This window comes from Rutidosis leptorrhynchoides, unplaced genomic scaffold, assembly GCF_046630445.1.
Source record: "Rutidosis leptorrhynchoides isolate AG116_Rl617_1_P2 unplaced genomic scaffold, CSIRO_AGI_Rlap_v1 contig109, whole genome shotgun sequence".
Taxonomy (NCBI): Eukaryota; Viridiplantae; Streptophyta; class Magnoliopsida; order Asterales; family Asteraceae; genus Rutidosis; species Rutidosis leptorrhynchoides.
Window position 1 is genome coordinate 1 of NW_027266365.1, and position 19,197 is coordinate 19,197.

General features: G+C 36.7%; 4 protein-coding genes across 4 annotated transcripts; 2 read left to right on the forward strand and 2 right to left on the reverse strand.

Moving 5' to 3' along the window:
* Nucleotides 1-2,653: 2,653 nt before the first annotated feature.
* On the reverse strand, nt 2,654-4,306 carry LOC139881063 (uncharacterized). Its single transcript, XM_071865601.1, has 4 exons — nt 4,184-4,306; nt 3,462-3,995; nt 2,799-2,864; nt 2,654-2,713 (listed from the first exon to the last, which is right to left on the reverse strand). Exons 1-4 carry the CDS (start codon nt 4,304-4,306, stop codon nt 2,654-2,656), a joined length of 783 nt encoding a protein of 260 aa, XP_071721702.1.
* A 738-nt stretch (nt 4,307-5,044) lies between these two features.
* LOC139881065 (protein STRUBBELIG-RECEPTOR FAMILY 2-like) lies at nt 5,045-8,986 on the forward strand. The gene is made up of 16 exons (XM_071865604.1): nt 5,045-5,087; nt 5,409-5,544; nt 5,657-5,728; nt 5,812-5,877; nt 5,978-6,049; nt 6,133-6,204; nt 6,339-6,410; nt 6,512-6,577; nt 6,660-6,725; nt 6,809-7,131; nt 7,297-7,544; nt 7,638-7,903; nt 8,009-8,144; nt 8,221-8,366; nt 8,454-8,610; nt 8,840-8,986. The coding sequence occupies exons 1-16, from the start codon at nt 5,045-5,047 to the stop codon at nt 8,984-8,986; spliced, it is 2,088 nt and encodes a 695-aa protein (XP_071721705.1).
* Nucleotides 8,987-10,074: 1,088 nt separating this feature from the next.
* On the reverse strand, nt 10,075-12,782 carry LOC139881066 (CDK5RAP3 protein homolog). The gene is made up of 10 exons (XM_071865605.1): nt 12,722-12,782; nt 12,470-12,604; nt 12,269-12,363; nt 12,080-12,174; nt 11,847-11,982; nt 11,615-11,764; nt 10,958-11,485; nt 10,655-10,863; nt 10,366-10,498; nt 10,075-10,209 (listed from the first exon to the last, which is right to left on the reverse strand). Exons 1-10 carry the CDS (start codon nt 12,780-12,782, stop codon nt 10,075-10,077), a joined length of 1,677 nt encoding a protein of 558 aa, XP_071721706.1.
* Nucleotides 12,783-14,001: 1,219 nt separating this feature from the next.
* On the forward strand, nt 14,002-15,077 carry LOC139881067 (outer envelope pore protein 16-3, chloroplastic/mitochondrial-like). The gene is made up of 2 exons (XM_071865606.1): nt 14,002-14,350; nt 14,929-15,077. Exons 1-2 carry the CDS (start codon nt 14,002-14,004, stop codon nt 15,075-15,077), a joined length of 498 nt encoding a protein of 165 aa, XP_071721707.1.
* Nucleotides 15,078-19,197: the final 4,120 nt, after the last annotated feature.

Below are 19,197 nucleotides of genomic sequence, written 5' to 3' on the forward strand. Positions count from 1 at the left end.
GAAAAATGCTTAAAAAATAATGGCTGTAGAAAATATAACCAAGCAGATTATCTCCCACTCTCTACTTCCAAAATTTTGACACCAACTGTTTACTGAATCGGAATCCTAGAATATGTTAGATACAATCAGTATATCAGTCCTATGCTTAATTCTACGTTTAGCAAACATCTATATGACATATGATTTATGTATGTGAAATATATGTCATTTTTCCTATGCAAAATGCATATAAACAATGAGAAATATTTTGGGACGAAGGTTTAGTTTAGCGGCTACCTTCCTTTTGTTTAATTTGGCGGAAGACGAAGAGCTTGTTCTACTTGATTAGTTTAGCTTAGCTTCCTTTATTTTAAGTTTGAAAATGTATGGTAGTTAAACTTGTTTTCAAAGCTTTGTTAAATGAAAATCTCAATCCATTTTCCTTGACGTGAACTTGCATTTTGTTTGAGAACTACCCTGTTGTTTGAGAACTATTACCTCCGTCTCAAAATAGATGCAAATTTTTACATATAATTTACATTGAAAAATTTGCATTTATTTTGGGACGGAGGAAGTAATTAATAGCAACAAATTCATAGAACTAATTCATAGAACTACGTACCCTGTCGTGTAAATTTTTGTTAACATATAACATGTGACTATCACAATCAAATCCATATGATATTATTTTCAATATTATGGTATTCCATTTGCGGATTTTGTACGTTGAACCATGATTTATTTTCGTTTCAACATCACAAAAAGGTTGCTGACTAGGAACACGTGTTCTATATACCAACTTTTGAAATTTTTGGATACATAGTGCAGTGATAAGATCATTCACACTTTTGACAAAATGGTCGGGTTACTTCTACCCCAACAACACCTTTGGCGTCGATTTAATAAGCATGGCCTAGTATATTGATCGATCCGGTTCGTAGTCAAACCGGTTCATTTGCATTTCTCCAACTATTTTTTCTTAACCAGTCCAATAACAATAACAATTGATCTTACACACGAACAATCCATAGATGATATTGAACACAATATAACGATATACTATACAACATGAAAAAACTATACTGGCCGATTCAATCATGAACCATCACGCAACAAACCTACAACGTACTCGCTCAAAGTGCTTAAGACTCAACAATTCTACAGCTCGCTAAAAGAAAAGCGCACTTCACAGTCAACAAGCCTACATAAAAGCAAAAACGCTCAACAAGCCTAAAACTCGCTCAAAACGCTCACCAGTCAACAAAACTACAACTTGCTAAAATCTCTCAACAACTCTATAAAGCTCTCAACAATACTAGAACTCGCCCAAACCTAAATCGCTCACAATTCAACAAGCTTACAACGCTATAAACGCTCAACAAACCTACAACTCGCTCAAAGCACTCAACAAGCCTAAAACTTGCTGAATCCTCAAAGCACTCACAATTCAACAAGCCTACAACTCGCTTAAAGCGCTCAAAATTCAACAACAACTCGCTAAAAGCAAAAAAGCTCAACAAGCCTACAACTCGCTAAAATATCTCAACAAACCTACAACTCGCTCAACAACCCTATACCTGAGGGAAATTATCAACAAGCCTACAACTCGGGGAAATTGCCTGCATCACGAAAAGGGAAAGCAAGAAAGTACACTTTCAGTCCTTCATGTTACATTATTTGACCTTCCTAGCCCTATCAAATTTTAATTATGCAATGATGGATCCTTCATTCCCTTAATTGGATGCTTCATTTTTTCCAGGAAATCATACAAATTAAAAAAAAAAAAAACAAAAAAAAACAAAAGAAAAAGGAAATAGATATCAACACGTCATGAGTATAAAATGAAAAGGTGTAATTATTTAACTTAAAATTAGAATCCCATTAATTTATTGGCTTTGTTAAAGGCTTTTCAACCACAGTCCCATCATTTCCAGCAAGTGCCTTGTATTTATCTTTCCTCGTAAAATTAGTGCACTCATAAGCCAGAATTGAAGCAATGATCCTCTGTATATAATTCGCCACTTCGTGGCTGGTCGTCTTCCCTGAGCTACAAGTTAGCTCAGACACGGTAACTTGTTCAAGAAGGTAACTTCATAAGCAGATTCATGAAGTAGAATGGGTCCATCCCTTTCCACCCTCTGATAATAATAGTAATTCAAGAATACTAATCTATTCCTACTTAAACAATATTTTTTTAAAAGGCAGTCCTCCCCACATCTATGGAACATGGACGCTATGATTCTAAGATGAAATTCTACCCCGATAACCGTTTGGCCAACAGTCAGCCATGGGATGTCCAGAGGAATAATTACTTTACCTAACAAATCTGCAGCTTGTTTCCATGACTTGCACACAATGCCAACATTAATAATATCTCGAGAAAAGTCAGACGTTGAAATATGGAAACAAGGATGTCGGTATGAATTGCTTCCCACATTATTACCTCTTTATGAAGTTCATATGAATTGTTCGATTACATTTATATCAGACCTTGAATTGTTAGATTACATTTATATCAGACCTAGAATTCCTTAAATCTGATTCTACTACTTCAGTATTCAGTTCGTTAGAGGATCTACGATACTTCTGGACTCTATTCTTTTCCACCACTAAACAAACAATATGATGAGGTGGCGCATAGCTTGAGAAAGAGGTCTTCAGTCGTCATCTCTATCTAGTGATCATCTTCATTTAATCCGGGGCAGTTGGATGAAATTGCTTCCTTTGATTCGTACTGAAATTAGTTAGGGAATTTAGTGTTATGCTCCGACCACTATGATGTTGTTATTGAGTTATGTCACAGAATAGAAGCAACTTACCTGAAATCCACAAAACAGACAATATAGATGCTCGTCTCTGAGCTTCATTAATATGTCCTGCAAATCCTGCTCCAAAACCATGGTGCAATTTTGTTAGGAACTTCCACAATCCAAAAAAACGAAACAAAACAATCTTCTCATTATGAAGGAATAACCTGTAGAGAAAAATAGCAGTTTCTGTCTTTCTGACATGCATACAACACTGACAAATGTGACTCTGCTATATTTATAGTTTACTTGATATATACACCAATGAGATCAGTGCTTAAATTAAACACCCATATGGCCATTTTTCCAGTAGAGGACTAGAGGTCGACTTACGCTTAAATAGTACGGAGTATTATACATAGAAACAAGCCATAGGTCTATACATAACTGAAGACACTTCTGATGGGCATTTGTTTTATGACCTTTATCCAGCATTTGTCTATATTGAAGGGTGAGAGATAAAAAAAACACCTATCAGCATTGTATACATTTTCATAGCTCACAATAAAGGGTAATGTCTTTATAATGTCAGTAGCATTGTATACATTTTTCTATCTAAAGGGAGCTCAATCCATGGTGTTCCAATTTGAAGGTTCACGGTTCAAAGCTATCTTACTCTTAACATATATTAGTGAATACATACTATAACAACACTAACTTTGTAAGAACACATACCTCTTCGGTTATCTCTTCTTCTTCTTCCTCTTCCTCTTTTCCACCGTCCTCGTCCTCCTCCTTCTCTACCACTATTTCCCTGTTCTCTAGTTGGTCAAGAGCTGCCTTTGCCTTCCTGAAATTCACAACGATTCTCCGATTTCTCCATTGCAACTTCTGCCGAGACCCGAAATCTTCCATCAAATCCTCTTCCTTCCTCCTCATGTGATGAGCTTCAATCTCAACTCTTTTCATTTTCTCTTTCACATGATCTTCTCGTCCAATCCCAGCTCGAGATCGTCTAATATCGAGCCCCACTGGCTCAACCAGTCCCAATCCGTCCTTTCCGAGTGCTGTACCAGGTGTGTAACCCATTTGCTTTAACAATTTAAACCCAATGTTAGATTGTGAAATTGGTGCCTCTATACTAACTAAGGTTTTCCCATCCTCTTCTTGTTGCTTCCTCTCTCTTTCAATTTTACGCCTTTCCTGCCAATTCATCGCCTTGAATTTCTTTTTCGAGGACTCGGCCACTGTGGTTTTATCATTTGGGGTCTGTAGAAAACAGCATAATCAACCCTTCTAAGCTCCCAGAACACCAGAACAATTTATAGAACTAGCTAGCATTCTTAAAATTACTTTTCCGAAATCATGTGTTTCGAAGTCTCTAATATCAGTAATCATAAGTAAGTTTTAGGGTTTGCTGCATCGAAAACTAAATAAAATTGTAAGAGAAATTTTACCTTTTTGGAGGAGGATTTAGAGAGCTTTGATGTTGTGGATGGTTCTTCAGGAGGAAGAAACAGAGAGAGGTCTCCCATGTAATCATCTTCATGTTCTCTTCCTCCATTCATGGATTCCGTCATTTGTGATGAGAGAAGAAGCGGAGAAAGACAAAAGCAGAAAAATAATTTTGATTTAAAATTTGGACCGTCATCAATCGATTTGGTCCAGTTCCGTTGGTTTCGGTTCGGCCAAATTTGAGCGGATTCGGAGTATCTTTCCTCACAAAAGATCAATTTCAGTATATTAAACTGATTTATAACTAATTGATCGATTAAATCGATCTAGCCTACTGTTTCATTTCGATTCATCGAAATTGGGTTGACCATTTCCAGTCTAGGTTTGACTTCTTAAGTCCAATAATCCTGCTGACGTGGAACCCGCCAAAGCTAATAATATGGTATTTGTAGTTGGTTAGTGCATGATCAAACACGCTGATTTCCCTCCTCCCACTCTTGACATAAACAAAGTGCGACGTCGTTTGTAGAATGCAAATCGACATAAACAAAGCTCAGTGAGTTACGAGCAATTTTGTTGTGTTCATTTCTTTCGTCTCCGATTATTTGCAGAGATTTTCCCCCAATTTCATTCATCTTCCTTCACTTTATCGGTCACCAAACAGGTTACTTTACTCTTTCCTTCATCTTCGAAGTAGTATTTTCATCTGATTCGACTTCAATTGACTGTTGTTTTCACGTTCGTGACTTCAATTGACTGTTGTTTTCTCGTTCGTGCTCTTTCTTTTTCAGGACGACGATCTTCCCGAGAACATGGAAAATCGCTGGTTGTACGTCTGCTGCACCGTCAGTTTCTTCGTTCTAATGATTGCTTCTGAGTCTGTAGCTCTCACCGATCCTTTAGACGGTAAGTTAACGATCTTGATTTTTTATTTGCGTTCGCTTTCGCACAAATGTTCTTCTTCTACGCATGAGTAACATATGATTATTACGCATTTACTCTGTTTTTTTTTATTTGAAATAGAAAGAAGCTAATAAGAATCGTCAATAGCTCCAATTTTCTCATGAATCCTTTTGTTCTCGTGTAGTTCAATTTTTCTCATTAGCCAATCAGTTCGTGCTCATTGAAATTAATTGATTTTGCTGGATTTATTGATTATTACTTTTACGTTGAACTATTGTCTTGAATGCTAGTGCGACTACTTTTTTTTTTTTATCACTTTTGCAGTCTCGGCTCTTAAAGAACTGTATAAAGCATTGAACAAACCGGTAGAGCTAAAAGGATGGAGATTAGATGCTGGTGTCGATCCGTGCGGCGAGTCTTGGGAAGGAGTTTCATGCGCTGGATCCTCTGTAATATACATGTTAGTAATAAATTATTTGTCAATTTCAGATCCTGAGTTTTTGATGCAATGCATGGCATGTCATTGTTCGGAAACTTAACTGTGTTTGTGTGCGATGCATGGCATTTTGCAGAACACTTCGTGGACTAAACCTGACTGGATCTCTCGGATACCATCTCTCTGATTTCCAGAGCTTAAAACATCTGTAAGTGACTGGTTTTTTCATGTCACAGAATTTATAAATGTTAGCATGTTACATCAGTTTATTTAATTGCTTTGTTTGATCAGGGATCTTAGCTGCAATAGAATCCAGGGTGACATTCCAAATACGTTGCCATTGAATGCCACTCACATGTATGATTCCTAGACATGTGGTGGTGATTGATTCCATATGTTATGCGTTGCCATTGAACCTGAGAAATTTTGATTCTTCTGTTTTTTGTCCTAATTGCAGAAATTTGGCATTCAACAACTTGAGCCAAAGCATTCCTCACTCATTGTCTCTCTTAAAACATATTCGAATCCTGTATGTTTGTCTATACTTGACGTCTTTTTAATGGATATTCTATGTGTTTTTACATCATTGAGCCCCCAAATTGAATTCTGCAGAAATCTGAGTCATAATGAGTTGTCTGGACCCATCGGTGATATTTTTTCTGGCTTACCAAATCTAAAGGAGATGTATGTATATCTATTGGACTGAAAACTCTCTTCTTTGTTCATCTGCATAACCTCAACTTGTATTCCAGATTAATATTACTTGATCATGTATGATTAAGTCAAGATCCTAACTGAAATATGTTGGATTTTTGCAGAGACTTGTCTTTTAACAGCTTCTCGGGTGATTTGCCAAGCTGTTTTCTATCTCTATCAAGTCTTGGTAGACTGTGAGTTGATATCAACCTTGACTCCTCTTTTTACATCTAGTCATATTTCTTCATTGTCGTTTGAATCGACCTAGAGAAATTTTCCTTTTCATGTCCTGCAGATTCTTGCAAAACAACAAATTTACCGGCTCTGTAGACTACTTGTCTAATCTTCCCCTATATGATCTGTATGATTTTCTATATATAGTTCTTTCTTTCCTGGACATATTTTTAACCAAGCTTTACTCACAGTCACATGACATCTTGCAGAAACATCCAAGAGAATAATTTCAGCGGTGTTCTTCCTAATAATTTTCAGTATATAGCAAATTTATGGTAACTACGGATCATTTTTTTTGCTGCATTTTCATATTACCTGCCTGTAATCATACCAATATTGAAGTTCTGGCTCCTAACAGGATTGGAGGAAATAAGTTTCACACTGGAGGAGACTACCCACCATGGAATTTCCCTACAGAAACTGTGCCTATTGATCGGAATATCAGTGGCCCGCCAAGAACTCAGTCAAGTGCCATTGAGAGCCATCCATCCTCTATCCCAGCTGCCAAACACAAGAAGAGAAAGATTGGCTCTGGGGGAATTGCTTCTTTGGTCGGTGCATTAGTTCTTGTTGCTGCTGTTGCAGCGATATTCGCCATAGTACACTATCAATCCAGTGCCCGAAAGGCCAAGAATCAGCATGGAGACAATAGTAATGCCATTCTAAATTCTCTTCCAATTAGTACCACAAGAGGTGCGAAATCTTCATTATTTGAATGTTGATGATATAATCTTAGTTCTCATGCTGCATTTTTCTTTTTAAAGCACTGTCTGTATTTTTCATGATTTAATCTGAGTCCTATGCTGGATTTTTAAACAATTATAGCAGATTACTCTAATTCACCAGAGGAGGCCCAAGGAACCTTTATTAATTCTATTATCCATGATGCAAGGCATGAACAAAAGCATACCAGAGATGAAAAAAAGTCGAGGCGAAGTTTCTCTGGTCCATCAAGGAAATCCAAAGCTCCAGTAAGTGCAAAAGTTTATACTGTGGCAGAGCTTCAACTGGCTACAAACAGCTTCAGCGAAGAACATCTTATTGGAGAGGGTTCTTTTGGTCCTGTTTACAAGGCAGAGTTCCCTGATGGCCAAGTACACTTCTAACTTGCACATTTTTGTAATTACATAAATCATCAAATTGTTTATAACTCTGAACATTGTCCAAACTATTTCCCTATTTGCTAGATCATGGTTGTGAAGATCATCAACTTGGCGTCTCTTTCTTTCCAAGAAGAAGAACAATTCTTAGATGTGGTCTGGACTGCATCCAGATTGAGGCACCCCAACATTGTTCCGCTTGTTGGCTATTCTATGGATCATGGCCAGCATCTCCTGGTTTATGAATACATCAGAAATTTGTCTCTGAATGATGTTCTGCACAACGGTTCACTCGAGCCACTGTCATGGGAAATCCGCCTCAATATTGCACTTGATGTCGCTCGTGCTTTGGAGTAAGTACTCTTTTAATTCATCATCTAAATGGATATCAGACTTCTTCTTCTTCTTTTCATACTTTGATGAATGCAACTCTGATGTTGTTTTTTAACAAATGGAAGTTATATGCACTCTAAGTTCTCGGCCCCAGTAGCCCATGGAAACATAAAAGCTTCTAACATCCTGCTTGATGAAGTAATGGTTCCTCACATCTGTGACAGTGGGATTGCAGTCTTGAGACCACTTACCAAACTTAAGGTAAAAACTCTCACAAATACCAATTCTCGACTGCAATAGAAGCATATATCTAATATTGCATTGAAATCGGTAACAGGCTTCTGAAATTGCGTCTGAAGACACTGCCTTTGGCTACGTTTCACCGGAACATGGGCAGCATGAGGCTGACAATATAAAGAGTGACATTTATGCTTTTGGAGTTTTGCTTTTGGAGCTGTTAACTGGAAGGAAACCCTTTGACAGGTAAAGACGACATAGGATAATGATGTACTCACTTTCAAACCTTACATGTTCTCTTGTAATGTTTTTGCTCTTTGTTAACTGAGGCAGTTCTCGGACTAGACAAGAGAAATCTCTGGTGAAATGGGCTTCATCAAGACTTCATGATGCTGAGTGCCTAGAGCAGATGGTTGATCCTGTCATTAAAAGCACACTCTGTTCCAGGACTCTCTCGAGATTTGCAGATGTCGTTTTGTTCTGCATTCAGGTATTTCAAGAAAATTCATGTCCCTATGTAGCATTCTTTGCAACTAAAAAAAGGGTATTAATTTATTTGGGTTAATTTGTTAAGCAAGAATGCTTACGGTAGCCAGATTGCATGCAATGTCTATATAGACATTAATTTGAAGATTTAAGTATTGATTACATTTACTTTGTTTTATTTTGTTTTGTGATTCTATCGAATCTCGAAAATTGATGTACTTTATCTTGGACAGGCTGAGAAGAAATTCCGGCTGCCGATGTCTCAAGTGGTCGGATCTCTGACACATCTGTCACAAATGGGGAGTGATGGTCCTGAAGCTGACTCATTTGAAAGGTCATTCCGTTCTTCCTACACCGGATTCATTGGCTCTCCAGCCTGATAGAAATAATAACTAGTACCACAAACTGATTTTTTCGAGACTAAGTTTGATTTGTATTTCCAATCTTTCGCTTTAGAATTAGTAATTGACCTAAACATACTTGAGCTATTTCTAGATTTGATTTTTGAATTCAGATGCTTGACGATATGCAATGTTATTCGACTCCAGCACTATTAATGATCAAAAGGCTACATACTGTATTTGTTGAACCGTATTTAGGAGTAAATTGACCAATTAAACAAATATAGGGATCAAACTATGCATAACCAAGACATTTAGGGACTAAATAGAAAATTGAATTTTTTTCACTTTTAAACAAAGCTCAATATTTTACTGTTACCATCTATCTACATGCAAATTTTATGGAGAAATTTGTTCGGAGCACAAAAATTTCCAATTCTCTTTTCCCTTAAGAAGTTAGATTCATCCTTCTTCCTCTTTTCACATATGAAGGAAATGATGACACATAAATCTTTGAAGAAACTATTTATGTACACCTTAGAATTAAACCCCAATAGTACATCCAAATCCAGGAAATAATCTCACACTTTGAGATCGACATATATAATCAAACACCGATACATTGAAAATAGATTCACCCATGAATATTAAAACCAACTACTCTTCAATATCAATTTGAAATCTAAAAATGAGTATTGAAATCGAGGTTTGCAAACGCCGCCAACCGTGACTAATTTAATCCTCAGAAGAATGCAATCAAATCCACAAAGCAACTGCGAGACAGAACTGACTTGTTAGAGAGGATATATCATTTTTTTACAGCTATCATACAGTGATAACTATGCATTCATCATAGTAAATAGAAAGCGAAAAGATATCGATAAAGTACCAACAGCCACAACTCCTGGAATATAACATTGCTATGGAAATTGTCATACATAATCTTTCGATGATGACCTCTAAATGTTAGTTAAAACAACATGCTTTTACAATAACAACACAATCCCAATGTATAAATTCTAGGATATGGAACTCCTAATTTCTGATGTATGAGAAAATAGACAAAAGGCCTTTGATAGACAAGCGAAAGGTACGTTTAGTTGTCCTCCCTATATTACCCCAAGCGTTTAAGCAGCGGTGATGCCAGCATTTAACAAGGCATTGATTTCTCCAATTATATGAACAGGTCTTCCATCAAACATCAACGATAAACTACTCTCACATAGAGTCTTCAATTCTCTGGTTCTAGCAAGAGCTGCTTCCTGCAAATGAAATTTTATTCCATTCTGTTAATAATACAGCGATTCCAATAATCCTCGAGTCATAAAAAAAGTGCATAGCACAGTTGAATAGAAGAAGAAAATCAGGAATGCTATTAAAAGTTAAAATTATATAAAAGAAAAACACAAAAATCTTACTTGTTTTGGCCAAAAAGAAGACAGAGAATTCTGAAGCTCCATACGTTTGGCACCCAAATCCTTCAAACCCTCTTTCAACTTTACCTCATGATGTTTCTTCTCCTCCAATTGACTTGTTAGTCTGTCTAGAAATCTGAAAACCCAAGCCACAAAGATTAGAACAATAATAGTAATAAACAAAGAAATGACTACATAAGATGCTTCATATTTAAGACACAAAGAACAAAGGTATAAACGGTGAAGAATCGAACAGTTAATGTCAAACCCAACTTAAATGATCTTAAATCACCTTTTGGAATTAAGAATCATGATCAGGTCTCGTGTTTTCCTATTAGTAAGCAAGGAAATAGCCTGAGAAATATCAGATAGCATTTTCTCGATCGCATCAGAAGCATACTGCTGTAGAACCAAGGGAGCAACTGACTGGACTTGATTTTGCAATGACAAAGTATCGACATTCCTCAATTCTGCCAATCGCTGGAATAAAAACGCCTTGATCTGAAAACATGTATGCATCAATCAACCATCAGAACCCAACTGTTTCATACTAAAGGCAAAGACGTATTATGGACTGCAAAAATATAGCACCTACCTCGTACAGATCATCAAGAATCTTGTTCCGGTACTCTGTTTCCAAAAGCTGACTTCTATCTTCCTTGATTTGAGAGTTTTGAGTTAAGGCAGCAGAACTTTTATTCTGATTGTTCTGGTCAACATTTGGCACACTACTCACGTCATCAATCACATCAACTTGAGGCGTTTCAACACTAACATCCCAAGCAATTTCAGACGCAGATGTCTCAGGAGGAACGGTATCTTCACTGGAAGAATTCTGGGGGATATCACTAGCATTAACAATTTCATATGGACCTAAACCATTACCAGAGTCTTCTGTTTCCTCCACCGTACCAATGTCCCAATCAATCTGAGCACTATCGACTGTTATATCCCAGTCAATGTCAAATGTACCTGCTTCCATATTCCCTATCCCATCATTCGCCTCACTGAGACTTGGTTTAACAGTTGAGGAATCAAGGATCTCAGAAGCTGCGGAAACATTCAGAGATGGTGGGTTTTCACGAATGTCTTTCAGGTTCAATAAGACAGTTGATGGTGGCTTCTGCAATAGGTTTAAATGTTAAATCAGTGCAGAGAAACTATGCCCAACCTTTAACTGCACCGTTAAAACTAACCATATGTTTTGGAAACAGTTATATGATGGAAAAACTAAACATTAATTCTTCCTTACATCTTTCTCAGTGTGAGCATCCCGCACAAAATTGGAATAATACTCCATTGCTCCTGATACAGACTCACTGTTTATTACTTCTAAGATCTTGCTAAACGTGCTTGGAAGAGAATTTGCAGTCTCTAAAAGTTCAAGCCTCACATTGTTCCCCTGTAAAAATAAAGAAAAAGTATTAAAAGATAAAACTTGTGTAAGAAGGGAAAACTAGATAGAGTAGTAGAATGCATATAACCTGCAATCCAAGTTCTTGGCAAGCCTCGACATATTTTGTTGCTGACAGAGCTGCACTTCGCTTTATGTCAGCTTCCTTGCGCTCAAGTTCTGCCAGTTGTTGCTGAATCTTCTGAACCTGTTTTTTCTGATACGGGCTGCATTTTGAAGAAATGTATCATATACCAAGACACCCAACAAATTATAATTGTTCTACATTTATTGAGATTAGAAAGAATTTCTCATCACACTTACATTTCATAGTTGACATTCTGAATTATGATTTGTGCAGCTTCACCAAGATATATATGATCTTTCTCAAAGGCACGGATAATTGCCTCCCAAGCACCCTAAAATGATTTGAATGCATTAATCAACAGCGATAACCATCTCAGCTACATGCATACACTACTATATGAACAAAGAGAGAATCAATTGCCTTACCGAAGCACCGGATAGCCGGCCGAATATGTTCCTTGATTCCGGAGTTGTTTTCAGCAAAATATCATAAATCTTTTTTGCCTCTAAGTACCCAATACCTAAAATACAATTTCCAGAAACAAGTTATAAATCAGATGTAAACAATATCGGTCATTTAAATTATCTATTTATTAAAAACCAACTCCACAAGTAGAAATCAAACACCTTCAGGGTCTAGCGTCTGAAAATAAGGATCGATATCTTTGGGGAGAGACGAGAATTCTTTGGATATTTTGGCTCGAATCGCAGCCACTCGTTTCCTCCAATCAGAGGGTATTCTCTTACGATCAACCAACCATTCTGCGATCACCAATCATTATATTATCAATCGAAATTAAAATCGAGTAATAGCTAAAACTGTGAAACGTGGAAATCAGAAATGGGAAAGAGATGCCGGCTATTACCGATCTTTATTACCTCCAAGACGAGCAAAGGTTATGTCGATGGGAAGCTGACGAATGTCCTCCGGCGTAGGCATTTTCTATTCCCGGAAAAATCCTTTTTCTGTTACTTTTCTGTCGAGTCGGGTGTAAATCAGAGTAGCTGATGACTCAAATGAGTCGAGTCAAGCAGACAGTGAAAGGAGCCTTACATTGGGCTTTTTGAGTCCCCTATGTTTCGGGCTTTTTGACCCATTGGTCCACTTCTTTCCCTCCATTGAAGTATTTGTTATCGGCCGATATATCGATGAACTAAACTTGAATCCCATGCCCAAAACCTGCGATTCTAACTATGCTCAAAGGGATTTGATTCGTTAATCCGATCAATTCAATATTACTTTTCAAACGAATTATTATTTTCGTAAAACTACCCCGAATACTAACTAAAACCGGTCCACATCCCACCAATTCAATACTACCATTCAAATGAGCCATTCGGATCAAATCAACCAACCACTTTTGACTTTACGATTTAAATTAACTTTGCACGGGCCGGCCCGACCACTAGTCAAAAAAGACCACTGTCTGGAGCCCAAAATTTTTTCTACCATATATTTTTTTAAGCCCTTGTGGGTCTAATTGTTTCATTGGGCCCTTGTGGGTTGATGGAAACAATTTTGTAAGCCCAAAAAGTAAAACAAAATAATAATAAAAAAAAAATAGCGAGGGCAATATGGGTATTATCTCTCGTTCAGTACCAGAGAGAGCAGAGCTCATGAATGTAAATGAAATCCCAAACAAATTTACAAAATCCACTTCGCTTAACTGACTCAGAGACAATTTCCAAGAGCTCGCTCGCTTTCGACCAAAATTTATCCATCAAAATAAGGTAATTCCCCTGTTTTTCTAATCAATAGCACTCTTTGATGCTTGCTTACCTGTTGTCTGATCGACGATTTAAGTAATTTAGGGTTGTATTGGCCAGCTAGCGATCACTTGATCTGACTCATTATTCGTAGATTTCCGTTCGTAACCTTGATTAGAACCTGATTTCAGCTGTCGTTTTTAATCTATGATTGGGTTTACTTTGCTTAAGCTGTATAATTAGAACAAGTAATGACTTGGGTCATTGTTAATGGATTTAGATCGAAATTTGGTTTCTGTGGAATTGGCATGTGTCCTCCTGTATTACTCATTATTTATCAATGTTGGTGAATTTGTAATATACGGAGTATATCCGAGAAATGCTGAAGGAAAAAAAAATTGTATTCTGATCAATGTATTTGTTATTGTTTCAGTGCCTTCTAGAAGAAATCCATGGACTCGACGAACCCCATAGATGCAGCAGAACTCAGGTACTTGGAAGATGACGATACCCCAATGATGAAAACAATCAAGGGCGCAACAATGGGGTTAGCGGCCGGAACTATTTGGGGAACTGTCGTTGCTACATGGAATGATGTGCCACGTGTCGAAAGGAGTGTTGCACTTCCTGGTTTGTTGAGGACCCTGAAGATGATGGGTAACCACGGACTGACTTTCGCCGCTATCGGAGGAGTTTACATTGGTGTTGAGCAACTGGTGGAGCATTATAGGACGAAAAGGGACTTCGTTAACGGCGCCGTTGGTGCTTTTGCTGCTGGTTCAACCATTCTTGGTTATAAAGGTGACAATTTCTTCTTCCCAGTGGTATAGTGTTTTGCATTTAAATTGTTAATGTTATAAACATGAAGAGGTCGTGTATTTTTCGACTCATTGTGAAGTGCAGATGGTTTATTTATATTGACGATTAGTAGACTTAGAATCTGATTAATTAGCTCAAAGGGCCAAATACTTTCCCTTAACTGTAGGGTTGAATGGCAAGATACATTTGATGGACTAGTATTATACTATTATATAGTGGCTATCTTAGAATTTATAGGTGGCTGCCTCTGGACTCCTCCTTCTGAAAGAGGCTATCTCAATCTGTGCTCTTCTACATACCATACTATAGTGTCTATTCATATGAATCTTCGAGGCGGCATTGCCTTGTTTTGTGCTTTTTTAACGTTTTCATAAAAAAACTTCTTCCGAATAAGCAAAAGTAGAAAGTAGAGAGGAGAAAAAATTTCAGATTTTGTTGTTTTGAAAAATGTTTTTCTAGAGGAAATTCTACTCTAAAGTGAAAACATTGAGAGTAAAGGAAACTCAAGAAGCATCCTTACTTTAATACTTGACCTCTATCTAAGCCTTTCATCTTTACAGGAAAAAGCATCTCATCTGCTCTTTCTGCTGGGGCAGCTCTTGCCGTTACGTCTGCTTTGATCGATGCCGGAGGTCAAACGACAAGGGTTGACAATGGCAAGGAGTACTACCCCTACACCACGAAGAAGAGAACTCCTGCTGAACAATAAATTTTTAATCTTTTTGATATGGAAATGTTGCAATTTGCACATGAATGGGAGAACGGGGATGGCTATTTCCTACTGTCTGTATTTCGGTTTCCAGAGATGTAATGATTATCTCCAGTAATTTTCTTTTTCTTGCAATAACATGCTTTCGTGAGTTCTCACGAAAAGAGTATTTGAATAATACCTCCTTGTATTTTTCCATTTCGAACTTTCATAAATGTTATTACTCAGTTTTAGACTTGAAAATTGGGATGCATAAAAACATCTTTTAGCTAAGAGTGTTTCGAGGTATGTATGAGACTTTCATCCCATTCTTAAGCTATTTCGTGCGTACACATGCAGTCATCGCTTGAATTACATTTTGTTCATCCATAAGCTTTTGAGTAAAAGGATCCAAAATTTATTTATCGGCAAAAATAACCGTTTGGTCCCTGTTTGAAACGTTTTTGAACTGTTCGTCCCTTGAAATATAAAGTTCATTTTTTAGTCCCGATATTTATGCAAATATGATACTGTTTGGTCATTTTACATTAACAGACGTTAAAAATCGTTGATCTGTCAGTTTTAACCAATCATGGCGTGACACGTGCACATGACTTGTAAAAAGAATCCATTTAGACTTGTTATCCCGGCTTAAGGATCGAACCGAACCAAATCGATTAAACCGAACAAACCATGCCGAACCAATTAAAAATGGAATTGAATTGATAAGCAATCAAGATACTTAATCCCCAACATCATTAATTAATTCATTAAAAACACCTCTTCACTACCAGTTCATTGACATTCTCCAAACCCAAATTAATACATATAAACATACATACGAAATTTTTCATGGGTGCTTGGATAAATCCACAGGCTGGCTCCCTTCCAATCTGCTTTGATCAGCCATTTTTTCTGTTCCTCACTCTACTAATTTAAAACAAAAAAAAAATCAAATCTTATTCTCTCTTCAAAGTAATATATACTCGTTCAATCAAAACAAGAATTGATTAAAGCGTTTTATGATGTGAATTAAATTATTAAAACAAAGATCTAGGATTTTCAAATCAGAAATCGATTTATATATGTCGAGAGAGAGGGATCGTCAACAAAATCAAGCGCCACACCTATCCCTTCCATGGGTTTGTTATAGTTGTAAAGTGATTGAAGGATGATTTTATTGATTGAATGAAGTGATCATTGAACTGTTGTGTACAAATCTATATTTATAGAAAAAATAACTAAGAATCATAATCCTAATATGAGTATAGATTCTTAATCCTAATATGAATACAATTCTGTAGGTAAAGGAATAGAGTTCTAAAAGACTTATATATTACAAGTTGAATAGGAGACAATTATCTGTATTACCCCCCGCAAGATGAATGTGCCGAACATTCAGATTGGACAATAAAGGAATAAAGAGTGAAACGGAGCCTGACCCAATGCCTTGGTAAACAAGTCAGCGAGTTGAGATTGAGAAGGAACATGATGTAGCGAATTTGTAGGATTGGCTCGAACCTTGAATCGGAACGAGGAAGACATTGACAATTTGATTGTAGCTTGAGTGGCTCCATGACAATCAATCGTGGATTTGACAGCTTTCTCCTCGAGCTTTTTGTTTGTTGATTTGATGATGCCGGATTCTTTTGTGAATGCGAACGAAAAAGACAAGGACAATTTGATTGGAGCTTAAATTACTCCATTGACAAAGACTCGTGATTGAGGAGTGTGATATTGAGTGAACTGATATTGAATTGATTGATATGAGTGAGGAGAAAACTAAATCTCCATATGAAGTTGAGAAACATGAAGAGACTATATATTATTCTCTTATGTCGATTGACTTTGACATCTTTAAGGATGCCAAGAATGATGATTTGAAGACAACTCTCTAAAGGAATTGAAAATTGAAAGACCTCTTATGAAAAGGAAGCCATGATTGATTGAGTCAACTCTCCAAAAAAAGTTGATTGGGGAGTGTTAGGATCGATATTAGTCTGATACCATGTAAAGTGATTGAAGGATGATTTTATTGATTGAATGAAGTGATCATTGAACTGTTGTGTACAAATCTATATTTATAGAAAAGATAACTAAGATTCCTAATCCTAAATGAGTATAGATTCTTAATCCTAATATGAATACAATTCTGTAGGTAAAGGAATAGAGTTTTAAAAGACTTATGTATTACAAGTTGAATACGAGACAATTATCTGTATTAATAGTGTTATTAGGATGCTCTCCGGCTGGGATTGCTCTAATTATTGTTGTAGGGTTCTTATTAATCTGTATTTTATCTTGGCAAGTGTTGTTTCGATATTAGAAGAAGCTAAGGGCTGGAAAGCCATGAAGAAGAGCACGACTTTGATAAAGCTTACTTCGTGGCTCTATGTCTTCTTCTTCCCCAAATTTTCATGAACCAATTTCCATTATTCTTAAACTCATTATGAATGCAGAAAGCTTACTTTGTGGCTCTCCGTTAGGTTTGAAATCGAATCACCAAACAATTTGCCAAATCCAGATGAATTGTCAATCCAAACAACATCAAGCACGAACAAAAAACACCCAGAATAACACTAAAATAGACCCACGAAGATATCTTCTAGAGACCCAAATAGCTTCCTCACCCACATAAACATCAAGCGTGCCACGAACCGGGTTTTATGTGAATTGAAAATAAAACCCAAAAAATTTGAATTTGAATTCGAACACATTAAATTCGACGATATAGGTCTTTGTTCCAGTATAGAAGAAGCTAGGATTTATTTTGAATGGTGGAGCAGTAGGATTGAAGGGAAAGAAGAATGCTGGAAGCGCGTCTCGGCTTTGGATGAGATTTGATAAGTTTGGGGTTTCAGAATTATCGGTTCGATTAAGTCATGGTTCAATCAAAAACATGTAAGAAAGTCTACGTGGATTTATTTACATGTCATGTACATGTGTCATGCTATGATTAATTAGAAGTGAAAGATCAGCAATTTTTAACGTCCGTTAGTATAAAATGACCAAACAATATCATATTTGCGTAAACGTTGGGATGAAAGAGTGAACTTTATGTTTCAAGAGACGAAACAGTTCAAAAACATTTCGAACAGGGACTAAACGGTTATTTTTACCTTTATTTATTAGTTGTACTGTATTTGTAATTGTAAGCTCATAATAAGATTGAAAAACAAATACATTTTAGAAATCTATCTTTTACATTCGGTTTCTTGTACTTTTACATGTTTCTTAATACTACCAACTCAAGCACTGGTTTCTTATTGGGGTTAATCCTACAATCAAAGAGAGAAGACTATCAATCCTTAATACCGTGTTTAGAAATGAAAAAAAAAATTATAATCCTAAGTTTTAGTTTAACTCGATTCGTCTCAGATTATTTAAAAAAAATGTATTTCCTGATTTGCAAATCCATTTTCATAATTCGATGAGGTTTTATGCTTAACACCCTACTTTTTTTTTGGTAAGTAGTAATTTTATTCACCATGGCAAATCGCCGGATTCAAGTTTATACAATGCAAAAACCAATATGTATCAAGACGCTAAACTATACAATACGCCATTGCTCTATCATTCTATCAAAGTTTGTATTTGTAACACAAGACGAGTACCACAAAATCGACTCTCTTATGCCACCAATCACATTCCGAAAGTTGACCGGCTGACGGTTAAACACAAGAATTCTTCTCCTTCCAAATGTAGTAGATGGTTGCACAAAAGATATGCCGTCTCAGTACAGCCAACTGTGATATCCCCTTCGTCTTCCTACACCACCATTCAAGTTCCCACAGTCACGGTTTCAGCTCCCTTGTTATACTAGCAAAATCCATGACTCTATTAACAAATGGTCCCTTGTTTCCTCTCTATAACCACAAGGACAAATAGTGTCTTCACACATTCTCCACCTATAAATTCTTGCTTTAACAGCTAATCGGTTTAAAATTACAAACCAACATACAAAATTGTGTCGTGGACTAGGGCCTTTACCCCACACTAATCTCATCCATCGCACAATCGAGGATTTAACCTGTAAAGCTGCATAGGCATATGAGATTGAGAAATTACTTGTTTTGCTGGCTGTCCACATTATCTTACCAGGCATCGTGTTGATTCGGACCGATTTGACCAAGTCACATGC

Bases quoted from the DNA above. Each gene is read 5' to 3' on its own strand.
- LOC139881067 (XM_071865606.1), top strand. From the start codon at position 14,002: ATGGACTCGACGAACCCCATAGATGCAGCAGAACTCAGGTACTTGGAA. The intron at 14,351-14,928 runs GTGACAATTTCT...TCATCTTTACAG, and splicing joins AACCATTCTTGGTTATAAAG to GAAAAAGCATCTCATCTGCT.
- LOC139881063 (XM_071865601.1), bottom strand. From the start codon at position 4,306: ATGACGGAATCCATGAATGGAGGAAGAGAACATGAAGATGATTACATG. The intron at 3,996-4,183 runs GTAAAATTTCTC...TGTTTTCTACAG, and splicing joins CTAAATCCTCCTCCAAAAAG to ACCCCAAATGATAAAACCAC. The intron at 2,714-2,798 runs GTAAGTTGCTTC...AACTAATTTCAG, and splicing joins GTCTGTTTTGTGGATTTCAG to TACGAATCAAAGGAAGCAAT.
- LOC139881065 (XM_071865604.1), top strand. From the start codon at position 5,045: ATGATTGCTTCTGAGTCTGTAGCTCTCACCGATCCTTTAGACG. The intron at 5,088-5,408 runs GTAAGTTAACGA...TCACTTTTGCAG, and splicing joins TCTCACCGATCCTTTAGACG to TCTCGGCTCTTAAAGAACTG. The intron at 5,729-5,811 runs GTAAGTGACTGG...TTGTTTGATCAG, and splicing joins TTCCAGAGCTTAAAACATCT to GGATCTTAGCTGCAATAGAA.
- LOC139881066 (XM_071865605.1), bottom strand. From the start codon at position 12,782: ATGCCTACGCCGGAGGACATTCGTCAGCTTCCCATCGACATAACCTTT. The intron at 11,765-11,846 runs GTTATATGCATT...TTATTTTTACAG, and splicing joins GCCAAGAACTTGGATTGCAG to GGGAACAATGTGAGGCTTGA. The intron at 10,210-10,365 runs GTAAGATTTTTG...TTTCATTTGCAG, and splicing joins CTTCTTTTTGGCCAAAACAA to GAAGCAGCTCTTGCTAGAAC.